The following is a 26,854-nucleotide window of genomic DNA, read 5'->3' as shown; positions in this document are numbered from 1 at the left end:
ATGATTGGCAGTAGAGTTTTACGTGCTGGCTTGCCGGGCCTAACGCACAACCTTCAGTGAAGGAACGCCCATTCACGCATGTCACCACACAGAAGACGCTCTAACTGAGAATCGAACGGGCAACGTCTGTGTGGCAACAATGCTACTGCAGCACCACCACCGCAGTATAGGACTGAGTGTAATATAATGGGCCTTAAATACAGAGGAGGGTAAAAACAGAAGAAGCAAAGATTGAAAAAAGGTATATTGTAATTGACGCAGACACGGGTAAACAGAAGTACAGTCAGTGGATATACTGGTGGGTATCTTCCTTTAACACTTGGTATAACACACCGTGGCCAAATAGACGAATACACTTGTAATCCAAGTGTCTTGGGGAGGTAGCAGATCACCAGAAACATGACAATACAACTAGTTAATCAGCAATAACTGGTATGAAGTTTAGCAGTAGTGACACTCATTCAGCTTTGGTGAATACTCCGCTGTAATTAGGCTGCACAGTAATAATAGCACCAACATCTAAGTCATAAAGGACTAGATTAAATTACAAAAGTAACATAAACAGCTATGCAGGCTGATTAAAGTTCACCAAAAAGTTTAAGGTTTCAATTATGTCTCTGCAGAGACCGTCCCTATATTTCACATGCAATGTATGTATCAGAAGCCTTAACTTTCTCTTTATTGTATAATAAATAATATGTTTATGAACCAGTTATTTACCTGCCAGCATTCCCTTCAGTAGCACTTGACCTGTTCAGTGATATTTTTGTCTAGACATGATTGTTTATCTGGGGTTTCATTATGTCAGTCTTAGTTTGCCAACTTTGTGACAACAGCGATGCTGGGTCACCCCTGAAGAGAAGTAGATGAGCCTGTTGAGTTTGACAGGTTAAAAAATGAAGAAAAAGTAAAATAAAACAAAATGCTACATAAAGGATTGATCGAGTCTGACCTGGTACACAGTTTCTTCAGAGCTTTGTTGGCCTTTCCCTCCAATATTCACATTATTCATTTGCTTTTTGTAGTGACCTAATTTGCACTTTTATTGTCCTGGCAAAAGGTGTGTGTGTGTGTGTGTGTGTGTGTGTGTGTGTGTGTGTGTGTGTGTGTGTGTGTGTGTATGCAGGTACAATTATAGCTTTGCAAAATAATTGTTATACTGATAGAGGCTGTAAAAAATGGGACTCTGCAATTTTTTCCTGTAGAAATTCTTTCCTGGCTTGGAAGTGTTTCATGTTTTCTGTTGTTGTCTCTTACTGTCACCTAATAGTAATCATAGATTTTGATGGCCGAATCTTCATCCGCAGCTGGCAGGGAGGTGTGCTTTGTGGGGGCTTTGAGAAGAATCCCAAACCCATCTTCACAGAAGGCAAAAACCAGCAAGAAATTCAGAATATGCAGGAAGATTGGGACCATTTTGGTAAGTGAAGTTAATAGCAGGGAGAGTGAATTGTTAACCCTAGAATTTTTGTTTGTTTAGTTCCTTTTTTATCAAACCAGCGTACCATAAGACAGTATGTTGTTTTAAGAACCAGCTAAATGTTGCATCATTTGGAGAAATATGAGTTTAAAGCAACAGTGGAGGTGTGTTAAGGAGTGTAATGATAGTTTGCTTTTGCGTGTGTGTGTGTGTGTGTGTGTGTGTGTGTGTGTGTGTGTGTGTGCACACATGCTGTGTGTTGATTTTCCTGCTTGCTTACCCATTATTCTTGGTAGTAAGGGCAGTTGGATTCATCCCATTCAGGCCTCTTCTCCACTCACTTCTCTTCTTGTTATTAATGTCCTCTATTCTGCAGCACTACAACAAAGGTCTTGTTCTTCCTTGCTACTTTTTTTACAACAGTTTGTAGATACATTAGATTAACAGATGTACATACAGTCTGCAGCATTACAGATTTGCAGCCAGTCTGTAACATTACAGCCTTGCAGTCAGTCTATAGTGTGCCATCCTTCAGATGAGATGTTAAACTGAGGTCCCATCTGCTTGAGTTGGTGATAGATTAGGTGGGTGTAAAAGATCCCATGACTCTTATCTAAAAGAGTAGGGGTTCTTTATTAATTAACACAACTTATTCACAATATTTACATATTATACTTTATTTACATTTTTCCTCTACCATATAATGCAATCCCATATGTCTTAATTATCCCCCTCTTTTTTTCCACAGCCAAAAACATATCTTTTTCAAAATTTCAGACAATACCCATTTGCCATTAAAGTTGATTTTGTTCAGTCTCTCATTCCATATTGTCCATGAATTGTAGAATAGTTTATCAATCTCTTTCACCTCTTTGTTTTTTATTGCCATAGTATCCATATTCCAACATATTCATATCAACACTTTTAAAGCCTGTCAGTATCTTACCTTAACATATTTTTCCATACTTCCTTTACTCTTCAGCAGTTTAGAAAAACATGATCCGTTGTCTCAACCTCCCCACAATAATTACACACACCCTCTCTTGTATTATTTTATAATGCATGTTGGTTTTGACAGACAATTTACCTATTGTCACTCTCCACATAAAATCACTACATTCAAATTTTTCAACATCATGCTAGTATTATCGTAATCACATTTTTTCTTCATTTCCTAAATGCTTCCATAGTGTTCATTCATTATATCAGAATACTGTTTTTTCTGTTTTTTCACACATATTTATATTCAGTTTCCATAAAAATATTTTATTCTGATACTATTTCATGTCATTTACAAAATCTTTCCATTTTTTCCCAGAATTATTCTCTCCCAAAAATTCTTATGTTTGTCTTTCATTATAAAATAGAAATAAACTAATAAAACTCCAAACTAGAAATATGTTACAATAAAATCTTCAGATTTGCTACCAAAGCCAAATCTTCCTCTCATCACTGTTCCTCCCTTCAATCATTAAACTGGCTTGAACTCCATAACCAGCTTGACTTTCTCCAAATCACGACTGCCTATAGACTACTATTCCAACCTACCAAGTGCCCTGCACTATCCAATATCCTACAACCATATACTCCTCAAAGACCACTTAGATCTACCAATCAAAACCTAATCACCATCCACAAACCCAAGCTCCCAGCTGGTCAACTTCTGCTTTCCTTCACCTTAGCCAAAAAATGGAATGCTCTTCCCTCCACTCTTAGGACCTGCGATAACCTTGAAAACTTTAAAACTCTTCTTCATTCTCACCTTTACTCAAACAGGAAATGCAGCTGTACTCTTCATCCTAAACCTCTCAAGGTCTCCTCCACTTTTACTCCTAGTTAACCTCTCACCTAGCTAATCTTGCTCATTTGTATTGTGTATATATAACTATACTGTAAAATCTAGCCTCAAGGCCTTTTGCCTGTTTTTTACACCTAAACAAAATTGTAATAGTTTGTTTCTTTATGAATGCTACCAGTTTATTTGTCAGTAATGCAAAGTTTCTTAGTAATTATTCATGTAACTATATATTGTTGGAGCTTTTCTGCCTGGGCCTTCACTGAAAACGGGTTCCAAGCCCAGTGGACCTCCCCAGTCATCGAACTGGAATAAATAAATAACATTTATTAAGTTATGTTTTTCTTCTAATTCTGCCAAAACTTTGCAACGATTCAGTGAAGCTGCATGAACAATTAGGTTAATCAATCCAAGTCCCCCTCCTCATCTTTAACATACAAAATCCCTCTTCTGACTGGATTCAACCTGAATCCCCATATAACTGAGAATACAATAAATAACTCTTTTTCGAACTTGGATGGTGTCATATAAACACCTGCTACATAAGCAGTTTTACCTGAAATATTAGACTTTATTAAATACACTTGTTTTCTTGTACAGCAGTTTATATGACCTCTTAATGTCTGTGTTATTTTCTCCCATTGCTTATCTGCATACTCTTTTGTCCCAAATCTTATTCCTAAGTTATCTATAACCCAATCATTGAATAGAATTCCTTCTATGCTGTTGACCCAGTGCCACTACTTTTGTCTTTTATACATAAACCAAGCACTTTTAATTACTGATTTAATCTTCTAGTTCCTTCTTCCATCCTTTCCTTATTCTTTATAACTAAAACTATATCATCTGCATAAGTAAGAATTATTGGTATTTGACTTTCTGCTATTTTATATCTTGCTATTTTCAACACACTCTTCATTTTACTAACAGCTACATTCATAACTGCTTGATGGACACCCTCCCTGCCTTATCCCACATTATTTTTATTTCTTCTCTTAACCACCCATTTAGTATCACACTCGCATTATTATTCTTATACACTGGCATAAATAGTTTAATTATTTTATCACTTATACGGTTATATTCTTAATATATCCCGCAAAACATCATATTGTGTTCTATCAAATGCTTTACTTATATCTCCTGCCATCATCTCTGTCAATATCCATAATAAATCTTGACTTCCTTTCTTACAAAAAAATCATATAATCAAGTAATGTATCTACACTAAATATTTATGTTATTCTCATGAATGTCTTATAATCTGTATTATTCAACACTATTGGTTTCCCATTTCTTATATCCTCTTTTTCTCCTTTTTTCCATACAAATTTCATAACTGCTTTACATATTTATTTTTCTGCTATTCCTTTTTCTAACCACTCATTTAATACTTCCACCAAATACACTTTTTGCCATTGTTCCATTTTTTTAATATATGTAATACTCTCTCTACCATCCATTCCTGTGGCTTTTTCCATATTTAATTCCTTTAAAATTGCATTAAGTTCTCTTACACTTTTTTCCATATTCCTATTTTCCACTTTACTTAATTTTTTTTAACTTTCCATTTCTGTCTCTCTTCTGTATCCCTTTTTTTAAATGTATTCTCTGTGTTGTTGTTGTTGTTGTTGTGTCTTTCGGCTTTTCCCGGTTAGGGGTCGCCACAGTGCAACTCCGGTCCGCTAATGATTGGCAGTAGATTTTTACGTGCCGAGTTGCCAGCTCTGACGCACAACCTTCAACAAAGGTATGCCCATCCATGCATATCTCCACACAGAAGACACTCTAGCTGAGAATCGAACAGGACAACGTCCTACTGTGAGGCGACAACGCTACCGCAGCACCACTATATACTCCCTTATTGCTTCATGTATTTTTTGTGTATCCACTCTCTCACCTTCATTATTCTTCAATACCCTTATTATTCTCTCATTTTTCTTACAAGCTTATTTAAATATTGCACCACCTCTTCTTTTTCCCCAGTAAAAAATATCTTTGCTTCTATAACATATATACCATTTTTAATCTTCTCCTGCTTCATTTCATATAGCTTCTTCTCTTTATCATAAACTATTCTTATTTTCTATTTCTTTAAACACTTCATGACTTAGTTGCTTATATTTTAATTTTTCGCTCCTCTTTCTCATTGCTTGATATTCCAGAAAACACTTTTTATATTTGTCATTCAAACTTATCCACCAATTTGTCCAATTTTCATAAAATAATTCTGATTCACGTGATCATTCCATAACTGAGTAATCTTTTTTCTGTCTTCCTCATCTAAGTCTTTTCATTAAGTGTCTTAATGCCTTTACCTAATGTTATATATTCCTTCTTTTCTTGCACTTCTACCCATGTAGCTAGATGATATGAAAATCCTGTTTGCTTTATTCCTCCCTGTACTACTTTTAAGCTGTCCAATAGTAGAAAAACAATTTCCGTTTTTATCTCATTTCTTTTGTACGTCCAATGTTTCTTATCCCATATATATAACTTTCCACTTTCCTAACATCACTTCCTACTTTTCTCCTTTTTCTTAAATCACAGTTGAAATCTCCCAGTAATATTTCCATTTTCACTCCTACATAGCTTAGAATGTTTTTAAACACAATTTCTCTCTTTTAACATAACATATGCATAAATTGCAATAATTCTATATGTGTCTTTCTTCTATTTTATGCATATCACTGTTGTTCTAACTAATTCTACTGTAGTATAATCTAAATGTTTTTTGTTTCATTGCATAATATTGCAATAGTTGATGTGTCTTTTCACATATTCCAGATAATGTTCCCACCCCATAATTTTTCAGTTTGTGAACTTTCTTCTGTTAATATTCTCATGTCTTCTGGTATTATTATATGCATATCAAGTGATACACACCTTTCTAAAACATCTATTTTTTAATGTTCTTTATAAGATTCTCAGCTTCCTTTTAATAAAATTTTGTTACCTTCTTTCACATTACCCTTTACCTTTTTTGTTTTCTTTCGCAACTACACTCTTAAACTTGCTTTTTCTATCACCCTTTTCCCAGTAGTTTTTTTACGTCTCACCACTCTCCAGTTTAAATATTCATCTTGCACCATTTCCTCCACTTCATTATTTTCATTTTTCATCTACTGTTTTTTCTTTATTATCAATCTGTTCTGTATACTCTTTTTCTAAACCCCTAGCTACACATTCTTGTGTCAGTTTTGTTCTTTAGCTTCTGTATTTTCTTCACAATCCATCCATGCATGTCCTGTTTTTCCACTTGTTTTACATATCACATCACACCTCTTAGCTTCATGCCCCGGTTTCCTACAAATAAAATATTTTCTTTTAGCACAATTATTATTCCCGTGATCGTCTTTTCCACAAAAAAAGCATGATCTGATGATGTCATTTTCATCCGTTCCTTGACCTGTGGGTTTCGGATCCCACCTCTGATCGGACTCAGCTGCTTTCCAAGCTTAAGATTCAAAGTTCCTCCTCTCCATCCCACAATGCCTCATTCCCCAGAATACTTTGGATCTCATTTGCCACTCACCTGAGAAGCGTTGAGATTTAAGAGTTGTGTAAGTCTGCTATCAGCTGGTCTTTTTGTTTGCTTTTCCTTCCTTTCCTCCCACCTTCTTTCTAGTATATGTATATATATATATATATATATATATATATATATATATATATATTTATATTTATATATTTATATTTATATATATATATATATATATATATATATATATATATGTCTTATCCCTTCTAGTCTTTCTTCTTTGCTTCTCCTTTCTTTGCTATCTGGTTTGTCATGGATGAGAAGCCTGATAAACCTTTGCAGTTTAAAAAAAAATGCACTTCCTGTGGGCATAAAGTTTTCTTATCTGATTCCCACAGGGATTGCCTTTACTATCTAGGCCCAGCATACCTAAACAGCTATTGTGAGATATGTGGGGCGTTTAATCCACGTGCGCTAGCAGACCTTCAAAATAAATTGCTCTTGAAAAGTTTGCTTCCTCCTTCCACTCCTTCGACACCTTTCACTTCAGGGGCTCAAATCCCCATTAGAAAATCCAATGAGGCCAGGGAGCACAGGAAGCAATTCCCCTGAGCTTTCCTCCTCAAAGCTGCCTAAAAAGGTCTTCAGATCTGATAATTATGGATGTTCTTCATCTCACATTGCTGCAGTCATAACCTGTGGGTAGTCCGCTGTCCTCGGTCGGCCCGAATACCAAAGTGTTAGGCTGGCGTCGGTCATGGTCGCTTAGATCTGATGTCAGTACGCCGTGGTACTAAAGTGCATGACCGACGCCATATCCTTAGTCTTTCTTGCCGCATGGTCCGAAGCAGAAGCAGCGTTTGCAAGTGCCGTTCGGCGTCCTGAAATTTTCGTATTTTGAGTTTCAGACCGAAAACCAAGTTGGGCTAAGTACCCGCTAGAATATTTTTGTCTTTTTCTTGCCTCAGTTAATTCCGGATGTCAGAAAAAGTGAATAATTGTATTTCTTGTGGGAAACAGATACCTCATAGGGATTACCACTCTCTCTGTATTCCTTGCTTGGGGCCTGAGCACGACGTAGTCTGGTGTCGCTTTTGTGCTAAATTTAATAAGCGCACCATTAAACGTAGGTTAGATTGTGCTAGGCTTGTCTTCGGTAAGCGGTGTAATTACAATATGCCGTTGGATCCTCCGACGCCCGCTACCGCTAAGAAGCGTAAGGAGAAATCGTTAAAATCCAAGCAGGATGAGTCGTCCGTTCCGGACGCCGGTTCTTTAGAAACCACGGTGGAATCTGTGGATCCAGCCGAGGTTTCAGTTGAGTCTCAGGGGGAACCTTTAATTTTGCAAGATGTGGCCTCTCAGGAGTCGGGTCAGGCCGAGGGGGCCTCTCAGGTTGCTGTAATCCCTTCTTTACATAAGGTGGTTAGGCCTTCTCCCTCTGTTTCTAAGGTACCTTCCAAGGCCAGGCCTGGTTTGTCTTCCTCTGGCGTCAGTCCTAGTTCTGCAGGTTCTGTACCTAAAAAACACATGCTTAAAATGGCAGAAGATTTGATTTCCTTGATCAGAGGTTCTATGCCCCCTCCAGATAAGAGGCCTAGGGTGGAGCCAGAGGTGGAAGGATTGGAACATTCTTCAGATTACTCAGAGTTTTCGGCTGAAGACATTCAGGATTTTCCCCCTTATTCTGATTCAGACGCAGAGGATTCTAGTCCTTCTGCTTCTCCTCCAGAGGATTTTTCTTTCTCAGAAACCCTGCATTCTATGAGGGTACATTTTAAATGGGAAGGTCAGGATTTCTCAGATTCCCGAAAGAGGCTTAGGGAATTCTTGTTTTTACCACAACATAGGCCCTTGGCTATACCTCCTGTTTTGGATGTTGTTCAGGATGTTTTCTCTGAGGCTTCCCTTAATCCAGACTCTTTGCCTCCTGCCCCGGTTAAGCCAGACAGGTATTACAGAGTGCCAGAGGCTCATAAATATTTGTATAAGAGCCTTAGGGCTGACCCAGAAACTGTTAGCCAGGGACCTAAGGGTGTCAGGGCTTCTGTTGTAAAGAATCCAGTTCCTATGGATAAAGACTCTAGAGCTTTGGATAGGTGGGGTAAAAAAGTGTATACCTCTTCCACTCTTGCAATGAGGGCTTTGAATTGCCAGTTTCATATGCTGAAGTACCAGAATTTTCTTCTTAGTCAGTTGAAATCTAAGGTAGATGCTTTAGCAGAGGGCATAGAGTGTAAAGAATTACAGGATTTGGTTCATGTCTCTGATCAGGTGGGTAAGCATTCTTTGCAGTGTGGTTTTGATGCTTTACAGGCCTCTTCCAGGGTGGCTGCCACTGGATCAGTTATTCGTAGGCACGCCTAGCTTAAGGATCAGAACTTGTCAGAGCATGTTAAAACTCGAATTTTGGATGCTCCCCTTCAGTCTGAAGTTTTGTTTGGTTCTCCTGTGGAGTCAGTCTTGAGGAAAATGGAAGACAAAGCTAAGTCTATGCAGACTGTTAAGGATTTTTTGCAGGTACAGCCCCCTAAGTTTAGCAGAAATTGGCCTACTAAGGGATGGGCTTACCCTTCTTCTGATTTACAGTCTAGAGGCAGATCTAGACGTGGTAGGGGCAGGGCTCATGCTCAGGGTTCCTTCAGACCGAGGACGTGGAGTTCTCCTGCACAATCTTCAGGTGAGGGCAGGGGTCAGCCTTTTCGTAAGCAAACACAATGACCTGTATCTTCAGCTGCCAGATCCCTCCTGTCTGGCAGCTCCTCTGGGAGGAAAGTTGGCACTTTTCAGGCAAAATTGGCTTTTGGTCACCCAGGACAAATGGGTGTTGGACATTATAGATCGGGGCTACAAGTTTTATTTCCACACCTTGCCTCCTTTCAAAGGCATGCCAGATGTTCCTCCTCAGCAAAAGGTGGAGGCTTACAGACAGATTGCTTTACTTCTAAAAATGGGGGCTATCCAGGAGGTCCCTCAGTCAGAAGTGGGGCTAGGATTTTATTCTCGCCTGTTTCTTGTGCCAAAGAAAGGAAACACTTGGAGGCCAATACTGGATTTGTCTATTCTCAACACATACCTGGACATTCCAAAATTCAAAATGTTAACTTTGCAAAAACTTCTGCCTATGCTAGGCAAAGATCACTGGATGGTAACTCTGGATCTCAGAGGCTTATCTTCATATTCCTATCAGGCCCAGTTGCAGGAGGTTTCTGCGTTTTCGGTCTGGGACTTTACATTATCAGTTTTCTGCATTGCCCTTTGGCTTATCTACTGTGCCCAGGGTGTTCACAAAGGTCCTGGCTCCAGTGATAGCCTTCTTAAGGTTAAGAGGAATACAAATTTATCCTTATTTGGACGATTGCCTGATTCTTGCTCAAGACAAAGTCAAGTTACTTCACCATCTACAGTATGTTATGACAGTGTTAAGATGCCTGGGGTATTCTGTGAACGAAACAAAGTCCAGTCTAGTACCCTCTCAGGACATGTGCTTTCTGGGTGTGAGACTGAATACAGCCTCTCAGATGGCCTCTTTGACCCCGGACAAACAAAGAAATCTTACCCTTTACTTCCAAAAATTGTCTCTACGGTCCAGGCTGACTGCAAGGACAGTCCTTCAAGCCTTGGGGTTCATGGCATCTTGTATTCTGGTACTTCCCAATGCCAAACTGCATATGAGGAAGTTACAATGGTATCTCAAAAGCGTATGGACTCAACACTGCCACGATTTGGACACTGTCATTCAGATAATACCTTGCATTCAAAGGGAATTTTTGTGGTGGGCTCAGGAATGTCACCTAAACAAGGGACTCTCTGTGATCCAACCAGAGGCGAGTCAGATCTTAACGACAGATGCCTCAGACATGGCTTGGGGAGCACACTTCAATGGAAAATGGGTGCAAGACACGTGGCCTGCCAGACTTCAACATTTGCATATCAACATGAAGGAGATGTTAGCAGTCCAATTTGCATTGATGGCTTTCAAGGATCTCATTCATCCAGGACGAGTGTTGATTCAAACAGACAACACAACAGTCATGTGGTACATCAACAAGCAAGGGGGAACCCATTCGTACCCTCTTTGCAGACAAGCTATGATCTTATGGGAGACTGCTCTCAGTTTGCACCTCACTCTTCAGGCAAGGTTTCTGCCAGGAGCACAGAACTCCTTAGCAGATGTTTTGAGCAGGCAGATGGTGGATCCCCATGAGTGGAAATTGGATCCTCATGTGTTTCAACAATTCACAGTGGCTTGGGGAACTCCAGACATAGATCTGTTCGCTTCTCCACAAAATTTTCAGCTGCCAAAGTTTTGCACAAGGATGTTTCACCCACAGGCTTGGAAAGTGGATGCTCTGTCCTTCAGTTGGAGCAACCTTCACGTATATGCCTTTCCTCCTCTACCTCTCCTTCCAAGGGTACTCTTGAAGGTCAGACAGGACAAGCCCTGCATGATTTTAATAGCTCCAGATTGGCCACGTCAGCACTGGTACCCTCTACTAAGGAGTTTAGTACGGGAGCCTCCTTGGCCTTTGCCACCAGTTCCACACCTTTTGTCCCAGACAAACAATCATTTCCTCAATGTCAGGAGACAGTCCCTGCATCTGACAGCCTGGCGTATTCTGTTCTAGACCCTGGAGGGTCGCAGCTTCTACAACAAGTTTTGAATGTCATTTTGGAGGCCAGATGGCCTAGTACAAGGAAGGTTTATGCTGATAAATGGAGGAGATTTTTTCTTTGGAGCAAGGCAAAGAGCTTTGATGTTTCAGTGCCTAATTTGAGTGTTTCACTTCAGTATCTTACAGAATTACTAGACAAGGGTTTGTCTTTCTCCTCTGTGAAAGTTCATGCTGCAGCTATTTCTGCTCACTATGACTGTGATCCACCATTATTCTCTCATCCTTTGTTTAAGCAATTTCTTAGTGGGGCAAAGAATATAAGACCCCCGCGTAGAGCTCCTACTCCTTCCTGGGATCTCAATTTTGTGTTGGAGAAACTCACTTTACCTCCTTTTGAACCTGCAGCTACATCTGAGTTGAAGTTTTTGTCTTGGAAGACTGCTTTTTTGTTGGCTATTACGTCTGCTAGAAGGGTATCTGAATTGCAGGCTCTAATGGCAGTTGAACCCTTCTTGATATTTCATAAGGATAGGGTATCCCTGCGTACTAACCCTACTTTTATGCCGAAAGTTGTTTCTAATGTGGCTTTAAACCAATCTATTCATTTGCCTACATTTTATGCTGACCCCCAAAATAAGGGGGAACAAATTTTGCATTCTTTGGATATTCACAGGCAGTTACGTTACTATTTGAGCAGAACTAAAGGGTTCAGACAGTCTCAACAGTTATTCATTTCTTTTGCCTTGGGTTCACAAGGAAAACCTGTTTCAAAGCAAACTATTTCTAAGTGGATTGGTCATTGTATTGCTTTTTGTTATTCTCATCATGGTAAGGAGGTTCCGGCTGGAATCAGACCTCATTCCACTAGAGCAACTGCCACTTCTACTGCTTTTTTAAGGGGAGTAGCTACTAAGGATATTTTGGAGGCAGCTACCTGGAGTTCAGTGCACACTTTTTCTAAGCATTACCATCTTCCTCTTTATTCTAAATCTAGGGCTGGGTTTGCCACTGCTGTTTTACAGGGCATGTTAGCAGCTCCTAATGCTTTCTGATTTTACCAACCTCCCTTTACCTTTGCTTTGGGATTCTACCCACAGGTTATGACTGCAGCAATGTGAGATGAAGAACATAGTACAGTTTTGTACCTACCATAAATGTAGATGTTCGAAGATCCACATTGCTGCAGTCCAATTTACCCTCCCTCCTTCCCCTCTGTAGTTTAGGGTGACTGGGTGGTTTGTGGTGTACCTGTTATTGCTTTTTTGGTAATTGGGTGTTTTTCTATTTTTGGCTATAGCCTTTCCTTTTAAGGCTTTCTGACATCTGGGGCAAGAAAGACTGAGGATATGGCGTCGGTCCTGCGCTTTAGTACCACGGCGTACTGACGTCAGATCTAAGCGACCATGACCAACGCCAGCCTAACACTTTGGTATTCGGGCCGACCGAGGACAGCGGACTACCCACAGGTTATGACTGCAGCAATGTGGATCTTCGAACATCTACATTTATGGTAGGTACAAAACTGTACTTTTCCTGTCTCTCAGCTCCCCATGCTCCTCCTGTCTCCTGAGAGCTGGATGTTCAACGTGGAGCTCTCCTCCCAATCATGCCTCACCCAAACCAGTGTCCAGACCACCTTCTACGTCCTCCTCAGTCAGGTCTACCCATAACTTGTCTGAGTGTTAGGTCAGTAAACTGATGAGACGATTTCTTAAGGCACAGATTCAGATGGGGGTTCTGCCAGCTTCATCCCCTTCCAGATCCATGAGCAGACATTCCCCGTTTCGTCCCATGGCTCCTTCTCCAATCTGACTTCCTGCTTCAGAGTTGTCGGATCCCATGGCCCTGAGAACTGAGATGTCAGATCTGCTAGTAGTTACCACTTGGAGTCTGACTCTTTCCCTGACACACTCTGCTACAACAGCTTCGGAGCCCAGTGCATCTTGGTGGCAAAGCTTACATGTCAGGTCCAGGGGGGGGTTGACTTCGCCTCTGAAGTTTTCGGAGTTGTCGCTTCCCCTCGGAGCCTTGGCATTCGATAGTTTGGCTCAGACTCCCCCTTCAGAGAACAGGTGTGCTGAGGTTCAGGAGAAATCTGCTCTGATGGCTTCAGCTCCAGAGTGACAACTCTCTGATCATCATAGTCTATCTGCTTTCAAGGGGGTGGAGAAGGTTCTCACCCATCCTAGGGGATTCCCGGTTCTTCCACCATTGGATCTGATCCCCACCCCCATGGAATCTGTGATTGAGGCCTCTGGTCTTCCACTGGGACAGCCAGTGTTGCAAAGCCCCCAACCTTTTCCCACAGTGGGATCCTGTTTTTATTCTGATACCTCCCTGGAGTATCCCACCAAGAAGGTCCTCTGGAAGAAGAGGTGTAAAAGGAGACACCTGGATTCCCTGCAGGAATCGGTCACTATAGACACTGACTTCAAGGAAGGGGTAGGGTCTGCTAGACATCCACTTGACAATGTCTCCTTTGCAGACATCTTAGAGATCCTCTGTCAGAAGGGCGGATGGTCCTCCAAAAGCTCTAACCCAAAGAAATCGGTGTCCTTGGAGGCCTTCAGCACTGGCCCATCTACATCCTGGGTGTCTCCCCCACCCCCCGCAGATCCCCTTATTGAGCTAGTTTCCACCAGATCATGGAAGGATCTGGACACCATAGAGCCCATACCCAAGCAGGCTGATAAGATACTAAGTGCTTCCCTAGACAAATCACACTGGATCAAGGGATCCCAGTAGATGCCATGATTATAACTGTGGCCACCAAAAAGGAGCTAACCCAGGAAAGCTCCAGTGTCCATCCCCCTAACAGGGAGTCTGGGGCTTTGCACAGGTTTGGCAAGAGTGTCCACATTTGTTTTATGAGCCCTGAACTACTTATCCCATTTTACCAGGCTACAGAGAGACTTGATCAAAGAACTGTCTAGCTCAGTCCCTGAGTCCATGTCTGTAGAAGAACACAAGACCTTTTCCTCCAAAATGGCTACTCTTCAATCGATATCAAATTCATCCATGAGGCTGATGTGCCACCCAATCAGAGGGAGACAGCAGTGATAGAAATTACAAAGCTGCTCCAAAAAAAAAGAGTCATCCAGGAGGTCTCTCCCGACTGAATCAGATTGGACGTCTACTCAAGGGTTTCTTTTAGTACCAAGGAAGACAGGAGATCTAAGGCCAATTTTGGATCTAACATCTCTGAACAAATCAGTGAAGAACTCAAAATTCAAGATGGTCACGATCCAATCCATCCTACCTCTTCTGAAGATGGATGACTGGATGTGCTCAATAGATCTGAAGGATGCATACTACCATATCAAAATAGAGAGATGCTCCAGACGGTATCTTCATTGCAGGCTGTGAGCCAGTCATTACCAATTCCAAGTGCTTCCATTTGGTCTCACCACAGCCCCCAGGATGTTCACCAAATGCATGGCAGTAGTAGCAGCTCATATCTGGCTGCAGGATTCCATGTGTTTTCTTATCTCGAAGACTGGCTCTTAACAGCTTCAGCCAGGCCATCTACTCATTCAAGCCAGGGATTACCTGTTACAACTGGCTTCTATTCTTGTCATAACCATCAACACACAAAAATTGCAGCTCCATCCTGTTCAGCTGATGGACTTTATTGGATCTTGTTTGGACACAACCAAAACTATATTTTTTCTGCTTCTAGACAGAGTGTTGACTCTTGAGACTTCATGTCTCCCAGATCCTAGCAATCCCATCCCCTCAAGCGAAATTAGTACTGAGGTCATTAGATTCTATGGCTGTCACGATAACACTATTACCTGCAGATCTTACAGTGGACGTTATCAGTTCAGTGGCCATTACATCAATATTCTCTGACTCAACCTATAAAACTATCATGGGTATGCAAAGATTCTCTTCTGTGGTGGCCTCATTCCTCAGAAGTCACCCAAGGTCATCCCTTTATTCTTCCTCCACCAAATGCCACGCTGACCATGGCTGCCTCCCAGTTGTGGTGGGAGTGAGGGGTATTTTCTGGGGTGGATGGTCCAAGGCACGTGGACATCTCAGGAGAATAATTTGCAAATCATTGTCCTGGAAATGGGAGCAGTTCTTCTAGCATTGAGGCAGTACACATCTTTCTTCCTCCAGGGACCAGTGCAGTTTAGACAATATGTCCATAGTATGGGTACATCAACCAGCAAGGGAGAATCAGATCTTATCTGCTGTGTCTAGAAGCAATGAGTGTGTGGCAATAGGTGATCTCTATCAACCGCTTTCTAGTCACAATGCACATTCTGGGGGGAGTCCAACATTCTAGAGGACGGAGTCAGCAGAACTGTACTGATGCCTCAAGAGTGGTCTCTGAACCAGTCAGTGGCAAACCTGATCTTCCTCAAGTGGGGTCAATCTTGCTGTGATTTTTGATTCTCCCCTCAACAAAAAAAATGCAGCAAGTTCTTTGTCTTGATCCCTCCTCAAGAACAGCCCTCAAGTGATGCTCTAGTCCATGCTTGGCCTCCCGGTCTACTTTATGCATTCCCCCCCTTACCCCTGATTCCCAAATTCCTTCAGAAAGCTCAAAGGTTGAAGAGCAAAGTAATCCTTATTGTTCCTTTCTTGCTTTGCCAGGTTTGGTTCACCTTTCTCTGATCTCATCTGCTTTGTCCTCCATGGACTGTGGAACTGCTTCCAGACCTGTTGTCCCATCTCTCGGGGCAGGCTCATTCGAATCTTCAAGGTTTAAGATTGACCGCATGGTTTCTTCATTTACAGTTATGGCTAGACATTCCAGGCTTTCATCCCCGGCCCAAGAAGTTCTGATATCAGCTCACAAAGCATCTACTAGAAAGATATAGGAGTGTAAATGGAAAAGATTCTCTATTTGGGCTCAGCAGAAGCTGATAGATCTTTTACGGCTCCTGTTCATGTGATTTTTAGATTTCATGGCTTTCCTGTTCCAGAATGAAGCCAGCTATTCCACGGTGAAGATTCAGTTGGCAGCCATTTTGCATTTCCACATTGGGGAAAACTGTTCTTCTGTAGCGTCTACTAAACTATGTAAGGGTTTTCTCAGAGGCACCTATTTTACTTGCCCCCCCCCCATCAAGGATCCAACTCCCCCTTGGGATCTTACTTTGGTTTTGCAAGCTTTGTTTCTTCCTCCCTTTAAACCAGCAGCTAAGGTAGAGCTAAACTTTCTCTTCTGGAAAACAGCCTTCTTAGTTGCTATTACATCAGCAGAAAGTTTATGAGCTCCAAGCTCTCTCTGCTAAACCTCTTTACTTGATAGTCCATAAGGATAGAGTGTCCTTACGGACTAGTCCATCCTTTTTAGCTAAAGTGTCCACTGAAAGCAATATCAGTCAGTCCAATTTCCAAAACAAGGGAGAATACACAATACATCTTTTTGATGTTCATAGGCAATTATGTTTTTACCTGAACAGGACAAAATACTTCAGGAAATCTGACCATCTGTTTATATCCTTTTCAGAGGTTAGGAAAGGTACATCAGCTACCAAACTTACTGTAGCCAGATGGTTGAGATTGCATCTCTTGTTTATTCATGTCTTTGTTGGGGCGTGTCAAATCTCATTCTACGAGATCTATGGCGACCTCTCAAGCCTTTTCCTCCAGAATATCAATTGATATTTGTGCAGCTGCTTCTTGGTCAAGGTTTCATACCTTTGTTTCTCATTCCAAACTAGACATTTCTAGGAACAGAGTTGCTTTTGGCTCTCCTGTGCTTCGGAATATCCTTCCATGAGGGCCACCATAGGGTTGTGTAGCTGCGGACTCTGTCCCACAGGTCGAGAAACAAATGAAAAAGACAACATCAGATAAAGAAGTTTTGTTCTTACCATAAAATTCCATCTGTGTTGTCCATTTTCATTCTTCCTTAACCTCCCCACCCTCCTTGCCCCTGGCCTTTTCTATGTAGACCTGATGGAGTTGGTCTCTCTTAGGAACTGTAGATGTTCATCGTGTTACCCTGCTGCAGTCATCACACTTGGGTTATCCTGCCGTCAGGCGGTCCCACAGTCGGCCTGAATTCCAAAGTCTTGGTCCGGCGTCAGTTGCTGTCGCTTCTTCCCTGACGTCAGAGCGCCAGGGGTATATAAGAGGCATCCGACGCCATTTTCTTCTGTCTTTTTTGCCGCTCGGTGCCCGAAGCAGAAGCAGTTCGCAAGTGCCGGTCGGCCGACACCTAAGATTTTCGATTCGAATTTCAGTGCGAAGTCTTCAGTAAAGCTAATTACCCCGTTGGGGAACCCTTTCTTGCCTCAGTCCGATGTCAGAAAAAGTTAACAATTGCATTTCTTGTGGAAAGCAAATACCTCATAAGGACGTCCATTCCTATTGTATTCCTTGCCTAGGCCCAGACCACGATGTCACAGGTTGTCGATTTTGTGCTAGGTTTAATAAATGAACTATCAAATGCCGTTTTGACTTTGCACGACATTACTTTGGTAGGAAATTTAATTATATCATGCCATCGGAGCAGCCGACGACCGGCATGCTTAAAAAATGCAAGGATAAGGACAGGCAGCCTAACAAGCCAGACTCCGAGGCCCCTGCTGGGCCTGTCGCCGGTTCTCCAGTTTTTAGTGAGGTGCCTACGCAGCCCCTGACGACCGCAGAACTGGAACCCCAGACAGCTGCGGATTCTCAAGCAGAGTCTACTAGGCCGACGCAGCCATCTTCCTTAGGCCCTTCCGACACCGGAGCAGAAGTAGACCCCAGTGCAGTGGAAACACCTTCGGTTGCAGAAGGTGTCTTCAGGCCGACTACACTCACCATTAAATCTTATGCTAAGCTTAAAACTCCTTTAAAACCAAAGACGACTGTACATCAGTCTACAGTTCAAGGCCCCATGCCTAAGAAACAGATGCTTAAGATGGCTGAAGATTTGATTACCCTAATCAGAGGTTCCCATCCCTCTCCTGATAAAAGACCAAGACAAGAGGAGGATTATGCTTCCTCTGACCAGGTTTCAATTTCCTCAGATTCTTCTGAGGAACAGGATTACACTTCTCCACCTTATGAAAACTCTGATGCTGAAGACTCTATTCCCTCAGCATCTCCCCCTGAAGACTACTCCTTTGGGGAAACTTTACATACCATGAGAGAACATTTCCACTGGGAAGGCCAGGACTACTCTGATTCTAAGAAAAGGCTCCAAGAGTTCCTTTTATTACACCAGCACAGACCTCTTGATTTCCCAGGGTCCTAAGGGAGCTAAAGCTTGTATGGCAACTCTGGCTATGAGAGCATTAAATTGTCAGTTTCACATGCTTAAAATATCAGCAATTCCTAATGTCTCAATTAAAACAAAAAATTAGCACACATACTGAACAGTCTGAATTCAAGGAAATGCAGGATATGTTGCATGCAGCTGAACAGGTGGGCAAACATACTTTGATTCATTGGAAGCTTCCTGAAGAGCAGCTGTTACTGTCTCAGTCATACGTAAACATGCTTGGTTAAAAGAACAAACCCTTCCTGATCATGTTAAAGCAAAATTATTGGATGCACCTTTACAGCAGGATGTATTATTTGGTGTCAAAGCAGAAGAGGTTTTAAAGAAAATGGTGGATAAGGCAAAGTCTATGCAGACGGTCAAGGATTTTTTGCAGGTACAACCCCCTCGTTTCAGCAGAAATTGGCCAACGAAAAACTGTTCCTTTCCAGCTTCTGACAGATCACAGAGAGACAAATACAGACACCCAAGGGGCAGAGGTCAGTCACAAGGCCCTTACAAACCTCGCCAATGGGGTACTCCTACCCAGAAAGGAGGAGAAGACAGGCCCCAGGCTAGCAGAAGACAAACACAATGACTCAGTCCTCAACTACCAAGCAAACCTCTCCTGGCAGCTCCCTTGGGAGGAAAATTAGCAGTTTTTGCAGATAACTGGCACATCATCACAAAAGACAAATGGGTTCTAGACATTGTCTCTCAAGGATACAGATTCCACTTTCATACCTTACCAAGGATAAAAGGAATGCCGAACCTGCCACCAAATCAATGGGCAGAGGCACAAAAACAAATTACAGCTCTCATGGACATGAGAGCCATTCAACAGGTACCTACACAGGAGCAAGGACAAGGATTTTACTCAAGACTCTTTCTGGTCCCAAGAAAGGACAAAGCATGGAGACCCATTCTGGATCTTTCAATTCTGAACACCTATCTGCAAGTACCAAACTTCTTCAAGATGCTAACACTACAGCAGCTTCTTCCCATGCAGGGCAAGAATGCTTGGCTTGTAACGTTGGACCTCAAGGAGGCATTCCTGCATGTCCCTATCAGACAAGATTGCAGAAGATACCTCCGCTTCATTGCAGGTTCAATGCATTATCAATTCTCTGCACTGCCCTTTGGCTTATCTACTGTGCTCAGGGTCTTCACAAAATGCCTGGCACCAGTAATTGCATACTGCAGACAAAGAGGAATTCAAATATACCCATACCTGGACGACTGTCTTGTTCAAGCAGAAAGCAAGGACATTCTTTTACAGCATCTGGCATTTGTCAAACACCTTCTAAGTTGCCTAGGGTACACAGTAAACAAAAAGAAATCAAAAGTAGTGCCCTCACAAAACATAATATTCCTGGGTGCCAGCTTGAATACAACGGCCCAGATGGCTTATCTCACACCAGACAAGAAACAACAGCTGACTCAATATTTCAAAATAATGGCAACAAAGACCCAACTCCCTGCAAGAAAAATTCTGCAGGCCTTGGGATTCATGGCATCTTGCATACTACTAATACCATTTGCAAAACTGCATATGAGGAAATTACAGTGGTACCTGAAAAGCGTATGGACTCAGCACAGCCACAGCTTGGAAACAATGATACCACTCATTCCCTGCCTTCAACAGGAGTTTCTATGGTGGGCACAGGCATGTCACCTCAACAAGGGTCAGCCTTTCACCTTACCCACAGCCAGGCAAAATATGACAACAGATGCATCGGACTATGCCTGGGTAGCACACATGGCAGGACAGTGCATTCAGGGCAAATGGACTACAGATCAGAGGCATCTGCATATCAATCAAAAATCAATGCTAGCAGTACAGAATGCCCTAACAGCTTTCAAGAACCTCTTACACCCAGGACAACTAATAATAAAGACAGACAATACCACAGTAATGTGGTACATAAACAAACAAGGAGGCACACATTCCTACCCTCTATTCAGGCAAGCAATGACCTTGTGGAACACTGCCTTACCAGGTTCAATTACAAGCACAATTCCTGCCAGGAAAGAAAAACACATTGGCAGATGACCTAAGCAGAAAAATCATGGATCCACAGGTATTTGAAATGATGGCTCAAAAATGGGGGCGCCCAGACATAGATCTGTTTGCAAGCCCCCACAACCACCAACTTCAAAAATTTTGCAGAAGGACCTTCCATCCACCAGCTTGGAAAGTGGACGCTCTCTCATTCAGTTGGAAAACATTAACAGTGTATGCCTTCCCTCCACTGCCTGTTCTAGCAAAGGTACTGCTGAAAGTCAGATTAGAGAGGCCACAAATGATTCTCGTTGCACCAGACTGGCCACACCAACATTGGTACCCAATTTTAAGGAACATGGCCCAGGGCCCACTATGGATTTTGCCACAAATTCCTCACCTGCTCACCCAGCGAGACAATCTGATTCTACACAGCAAGCTCAAGACTTTAAACCTGGCTGCATGGCAAATTACCTAAACAACCAGCCAACACCTTTATCCAAAGCTGTTATGGATGTCATTCTGGAGGCCAGGAGGCCCAGCACCAGGAAAACCTATTCAGATAAATGGAAAGGATTTTGCTCCTGGAACCAGGCTAAAGGCCTAAATCCCCTGGAGCCGAACATTCCTCAGATTCTACAATATTTAACTGAGATGTTACACAAATGACTTTCCTTTTCATCTATTAAGATCCACGCCTCAGCAATTTCAGCTCATTACAGCATGGATCATCCTTTATTTTCACATCCACTCCTAAGACAGTACCTCAGAGGGGCTAAGAACTTAAGACCGCCAAGGAGAGCTCCAACACCTACTTGGGATCTCAACTTTGTCCTGGAAAAGCTTACACTGCTGCCCTTTGAACCAGCTTTTTCAACTGATTTAAAATTTCTTTCATGGAAAACTGGCCTACTACTAGCAATAACCTCAGCTAGAAGAGTCTCAGAGCTACAGGCACTAATGGCAGTGGAACCCTTTCCTCATTTTTCATCAAGACAGAGTTTCTCTACGAACTAATCCTTCCTTTATGCCAAAGGTGGTATCCAGTGTGGCCCTAAACCAAACCATTCACTTGCCCACCTTCTTCCCAAATCCCCAGAACAAAGGAGAAAGACTCCTGCACTCTTTGGACATTCACATGCAATTATGTTACTACTTGGATAAAACTAAGGCTTTCAGAAAAAACTGACCAGCTCTTTGTAGCCTATGCTACAGAATCACAAGGAAAAGCTATCTCAAAACAGACCATTTCTAAATGGATAGGACATTGCATACGTTTCTACTACACACATCATGGGAAACCGGTATCTGCTAAAATTAGGCCCCACTCCACCAGGGCTACAGCTACATCAGCAGCCTTTCTCAGGGGAGTGCCAACCAAGGATATTCTGTAAGCTGCTACTTGGAGTTCAGTGCACACCTTCACCAAACACTATCACTTACCTCTAAGACTAGAGCTGGTTTTGCCACTGCAGTTTTGCAGGGCCTACTAGCTTCTTCTAACCCTGTTTGACTCCACCTCCCCTCCTTAGCTTTGGGATTCAACCCAAGTGTGATGACTGCAGCAGGGTAACACGATGAACATAGTACAGATGTTCTTCATCTCACATTGCTGCAGTCATAACCTGTGGGTAGTCCGCTGTCCTCGGTCGGCCCAAATACCAAAGTGTTAGGCTGGCGTCGGTCATGGTCGCTCAGATCTGACGTCAGTACGCCGTGGTACTAAAGCGCATGACAGACGTCATATCCTCAGTCTTTCTTGCCGCATGGTCCGAAGCAGAAGCAGCGTTTGCAAGTGCCGCTCAAGGCCCTGAAATTTTCGTATTCTGAGTTTCAGACCGAAAACCAGTTGGGCTAAGTACCCCGTTGGGGAATATTTTTGTCTTTTCTTGCCTCAGTTAAATCCGGATGTCAGAAAAAGTGAATAATTGTATTTCTTGTGGGAAACAGATACCTCATAGGGATTACCACTCTCTCTGTATTCCTTGCTTGGGGCCTGAGCACGACGTAGTCGGGTGTCGCTTTTGTGCTAGATTTAATAAGCGCACCATTAAACGTAGGTTAGATTGCGCTAGGCTTGTCTTCGGTAAGTGGTGTAATTACAATATGCAGTCGGATCCTCCGACGCCCGCTACCGCTAAGAAGCGCAAGGAAAAATCGTTAAAGTCCAAGCAGGATGAGTCGTCCGTTCCGGACGCCGGTTCTTTAGAAACTACGGTGGAATCTGTGGATCCAGCCGAGGTTTCAGCTGAGTCTCAGGGGGAGCCTTTAATTTTGCAAGATGTGGCCTCTCAGGAGTCGGGTCAGGCTGAGGGGGCCTCTCAGGTTGCTGTACTCCCTTCTTTGCATAAGGTGGTTAGGCCTTCCCCTTCTGTCTCTAAGGTACCTTCCAAGGTCAGGCCTGGTTTGTCTTCCTCTGGCGTCAGTCCTAGTTCTGCAGGTTCTGTACCCAAAAAACACATGCTAAAAATGGCAGAAGATTTGATTACCTTAGTCAGTGGTTCTATGCCCCCTCCAGATAAGAGGCCTAGGGTGGAGCCAGAGGTGGAAGGTTTGGAACATTCTTCAGATTACTCAGAGTCTTCGGCTGAAGACATTCAGGATTTTCCTCCTTATTCTGATTCAGACGCAGAGGATTCTAGTCCTTCTGCTTCTCCTCCAGAGGATCTTTCTTTTTCAGAAACCCTGCATTCTATGAGGGAGCATTTTAAATGGGAAGGTCAGGATTTCTCAGATTCCCGAAAGAGGCTTAGGGGATTCTTGTTTTTACCACAACATAGGCCCTTGGCTATACCTCCTGTTTTGGACGTTGTTCAGGATGTTTTTTCTGAGGCTTCCCTTAATCCAGACTCTTTGCCTCCTGCACCGGTTAAACCAGATAGGTATTACAGAGTGCCAGAGGCTCATAAATATTTGTATAAGAGCCCAAGGGCTGACCCAGAAACTATTAGCCAGGGACCTAAGGGTGTCAGGGCTTCTGTTGTAAAGAATCCAGTTCCTATGGATAAAGATTCTAGAGCTTTGGATAGGTGGGGTAAAAAAGTGTATACCTCTTCCACTCTAGCAATGAGGGCTTTGAATTGCCAGTTTCATATGCTGAAGTACCAGAATTTTCTCCTCACTCAGTTAAAATCTAAGGTAGATGCTTTGGCAGAGGGCATAGAATGTAAGGAATTACAGGATTTGGTTCATGCCTCTGATCAGGTGGGTAAGCATTCTTTGCAGTGTGGTTTCGATGCTTTACAGGCTTCTTCCAGGGTGGCTGCCACTGGATCAGTTATTCGTAGGCACGCCTGGCTTAAGGAACTTGTCAGAGCATGTTAAAGCTCGAATTTTGGATGCTCCCCTTCAGTCTGAGGTTTTGTTTGGTTCTCCTGTGGAGTCAGTCTTGAAGAAAATGGAAGACAAAGCTAAGTCTATGCAGACTGTTAAGGATTTTTTGCAGGTGCAGCCCCCTAAGTTTAGCAGAAATTGGCCTACTAAGGGATGGGCTTACCCTTCTTCTGATGTACAGTCTAGGGGCAGATCTAGATGTGGTAGGGGCAGAGCTCAGGGTTCTTTCAGGCCTAGGACGTGGAGTTCCCCTGCACAATCTACAGGTGAGGGCAGGGGCCAGTCCTTTCGTAAACAGACCCAATGACCTGCATCTTCAGCTGCCAGATCCTTCCTGTTTGGCAGCTCCTCTGGGAGGAAAGTTGGCACTTTTCAGGCAAAATTGGCTTTTAGTCACCCAGGACAAATGGGTGTTGGACATTATAGACCGAGGCTACAAGTTTTATTTCCACACATTGCCTCCTTTCAAAGGCATGCCAGATGTTCCTCCTCAGCAAAGGGTGGAGGCTCACAAACAGATTTCTTTACTTCTTCAAATGGGAGCTATACAGCAGGTCCCTCTGTCAGAAGTGGGCCTAGGATGTTATTCTCGCCTGTTTCTTGTACCAAAGAAAGAAAACACTTGGAGGCCAATTCTGGATTTGTCTATCCTCAACACATACCTGGACATTCCAAAATTCAAAATGTTGACTTTACAACAACTTCTGCCTCTGATAGGCAAAGATCACTGGATGGTAACTCTGGATCTAAAAGAGGCTTATCTTCATATTCCAATCAGGCCCAGCTGCAGGAGATTCCTGCGTTTTCGGGCTGGGACTTTACATTATCAGTTCTCTGCATTGCCCTTTGGCTTATCTACTGCGCCCAGGGTGTTCACCAAGGTTCTGGCTCCGGTGATAGCCTTCTTAAGGTTAAGAGGAATACAAATTTATCCTTATTTGGACGATTGCCTGATTCTTGCTCAAGACAAAGACAAACTACTTCACCATCTACAGTATGTTATGGCAGTGTTAAGGTGCCTAGGGTATTCTGTGAACGAAACAAAGTCCAGTCTAGTACCCTCTCAGGACATGTGCTTTCTGGGTGTGAGACTGAATACAGCCTCTCAGATGGCATTTTTGACCCCGGACAAGCAAAGAAATCTTACCCTTTACTTCCAACAATTGTCTCTACGGTCCAGGCTGTCTGCAAGGACAGTCCTTCAAGCCTTGGGGTTCATGGCATCTTGTATTCTGGTGCTTCCCAATGCCAAACTGCATATGAGGAAGCTACAATGGTATCTCAAAAGTGTATGGACTCAGCACTGCCACGATTTGGACACTGTCATTCAAATAATACCTTGCATTCAAAAGGAATTTTTGTGGTGGGCTCAGGAATGTCACCTAAACAAGGGACTCTCTGTGACCCGACCAGAGGCGAGTCAGATCTTAACGACAGATGCCTCAGACAAGGCTTGGGGAGCACACCTCAATGGAAAATGGGTTCAAGACACGTGGCCTGCCAGACTTCAACATTTGCATATCAACTTGAAGGAGATGTTAGCAGTCCAATTTGCATTGAATGCTTTCAAGGATCTACTTCACCCAGGACAAGTGTTGATTCAAACAGACAACACGACTGTCATGTGGTACATCAACAAGCAAGGGGGAACCCATTCGTACCCTCTTTGCAGGCAAGCTATGATTTTGTGGGAGACTGCTCTCAGTTTGCACCTCACTCTTCAGGCAAGGTTTCTGCCAGGAGCACAGAACTCCTTAGCGGATGTTTTGAGCAGACAGATGGTGGATCCCCACGAGTGGAAGTTGGATCCCCATGTATTTCGACAGTTGACAGTGATTTGGGGAACTCCAGACATAGATCTGTTCGCTTCTCCACTAAATTTCCAGTTGCCAAAGTTTTGCACAAAGATGTTTCATCCAAAAGCTTGGAAAGTGGACGCTCTATCATTCAGTTGGAACAATCTTCACGTCTATGCCTTTCCTCCTCTGCCTCTCCTTCCCAAGGTGCTCTTGAAGGTCAGACAGGACAAGCCTTCTATGATTCTAATAGCTCCAGATTGGCCACGGCAGCACTGGTACCCTCTGCTGAGGAATTTAGTACGGGAGCCTCCTTGGCCTTTGCCTTCAATACCACACCTTTTGTCCCAGGCAGGCAATCATTTCCTCAATGTCAGGATACAGTCCCTGCATCTGACAGCCTGGCATATTCTGTTCTAGACCCTGGAGGGTCGCAGCTTCCTCAACAAGTTTTGAATGTCATTTTGGAGGCCAGAAGGCCTAGTACAAGGAAAGTTTATGCTGATCAATGGAGGAGATTTTTAATTTGGAGCAAAGCAAAGAGCCTTGATGTTTCAGGGCCTAATTTGAGTGTTTCGCTTCAGTATCTTACAGAATTATTAGACAAGGGTTTGTCTTTCTCCTCTGTAAAAGTTATGCTGCAGCCATTTCGGCTCACTATGACTGTGACCCACCATTGTTCTCTCATCCTTTGTTTAAGCAATTTCTTAGAGGGGCAAAGAACATAAGACCCCCACGTAGAGCTCCTACTCCTTACTGGGATCTCAACTTTGTGTTGGAAAAACTCACTTTACCTCCTTTTGAACCTGCAGCTACATCTGAGTTGAAGTTTTTGTCTTGGAAGACTGCTTTTTTGTTGGCCTTTACGTCTGCTAGAAGGGTATCTGAATTACAGGCTCTAATGGCAGTTGAACCCTTCCTGATTTTTCATAAGGATAGGGTATTCCTGCGTACTAACCCTACTTTTATGCCTAAAGTGGTTTCAAATGTGGCCTTGAACCAATCTATTCATTTGCCTACTTTTTATGCTGATCCCCAAAATAAAGGGGAGAAAATTTTGCACACTTTGGATATTCACAGGCAGTTGCGTTATTATTTGAGCAGAACTAAAGGGTTCAGACAGTCTCAACAGTTGTTTGTTTCTTTTGCTTTGGGCTCTCAGGGGAAACCTGTTTCAAAACAAACTATTTCTAAGTGG

The 26,854-nt window shown here is 42.8% G+C and overlaps 1 protein-coding gene across 1 annotated transcript in view; it reads left to right on the top strand.

Moving 5' to 3' along the window:
* Positions 1–26,854, top strand: part of PDPR (pyruvate dehydrogenase phosphatase regulatory subunit) — a 908,636-nt gene that overhangs the window by 400,161 nt on the left and 481,621 nt on the right. The window contains exon 8 of the mRNA XM_044081332.1: positions 1,271–1,420. Within this exon, the coding sequence (XP_043937267.1) occupies positions 1,271–1,420 (150 nt within the window). The remainder of the gene's footprint in view (positions 1–1,270; positions 1,421–26,854) is intronic.

The sequence above is a fragment of the Protopterus annectens genome, chromosome 8.part0 (assembly GCF_019279795.1).
Source record: "Protopterus annectens isolate FY-2018-M chromosome 8.part0, PAN1.0, whole genome shotgun sequence".
NCBI lineage: Eukaryota > Metazoa > Chordata > Ceratodontiformes > Protopteridae > Protopterus > Protopterus annectens.
This window is presented reverse-complemented; position numbering and strand designations above follow the sequence as displayed.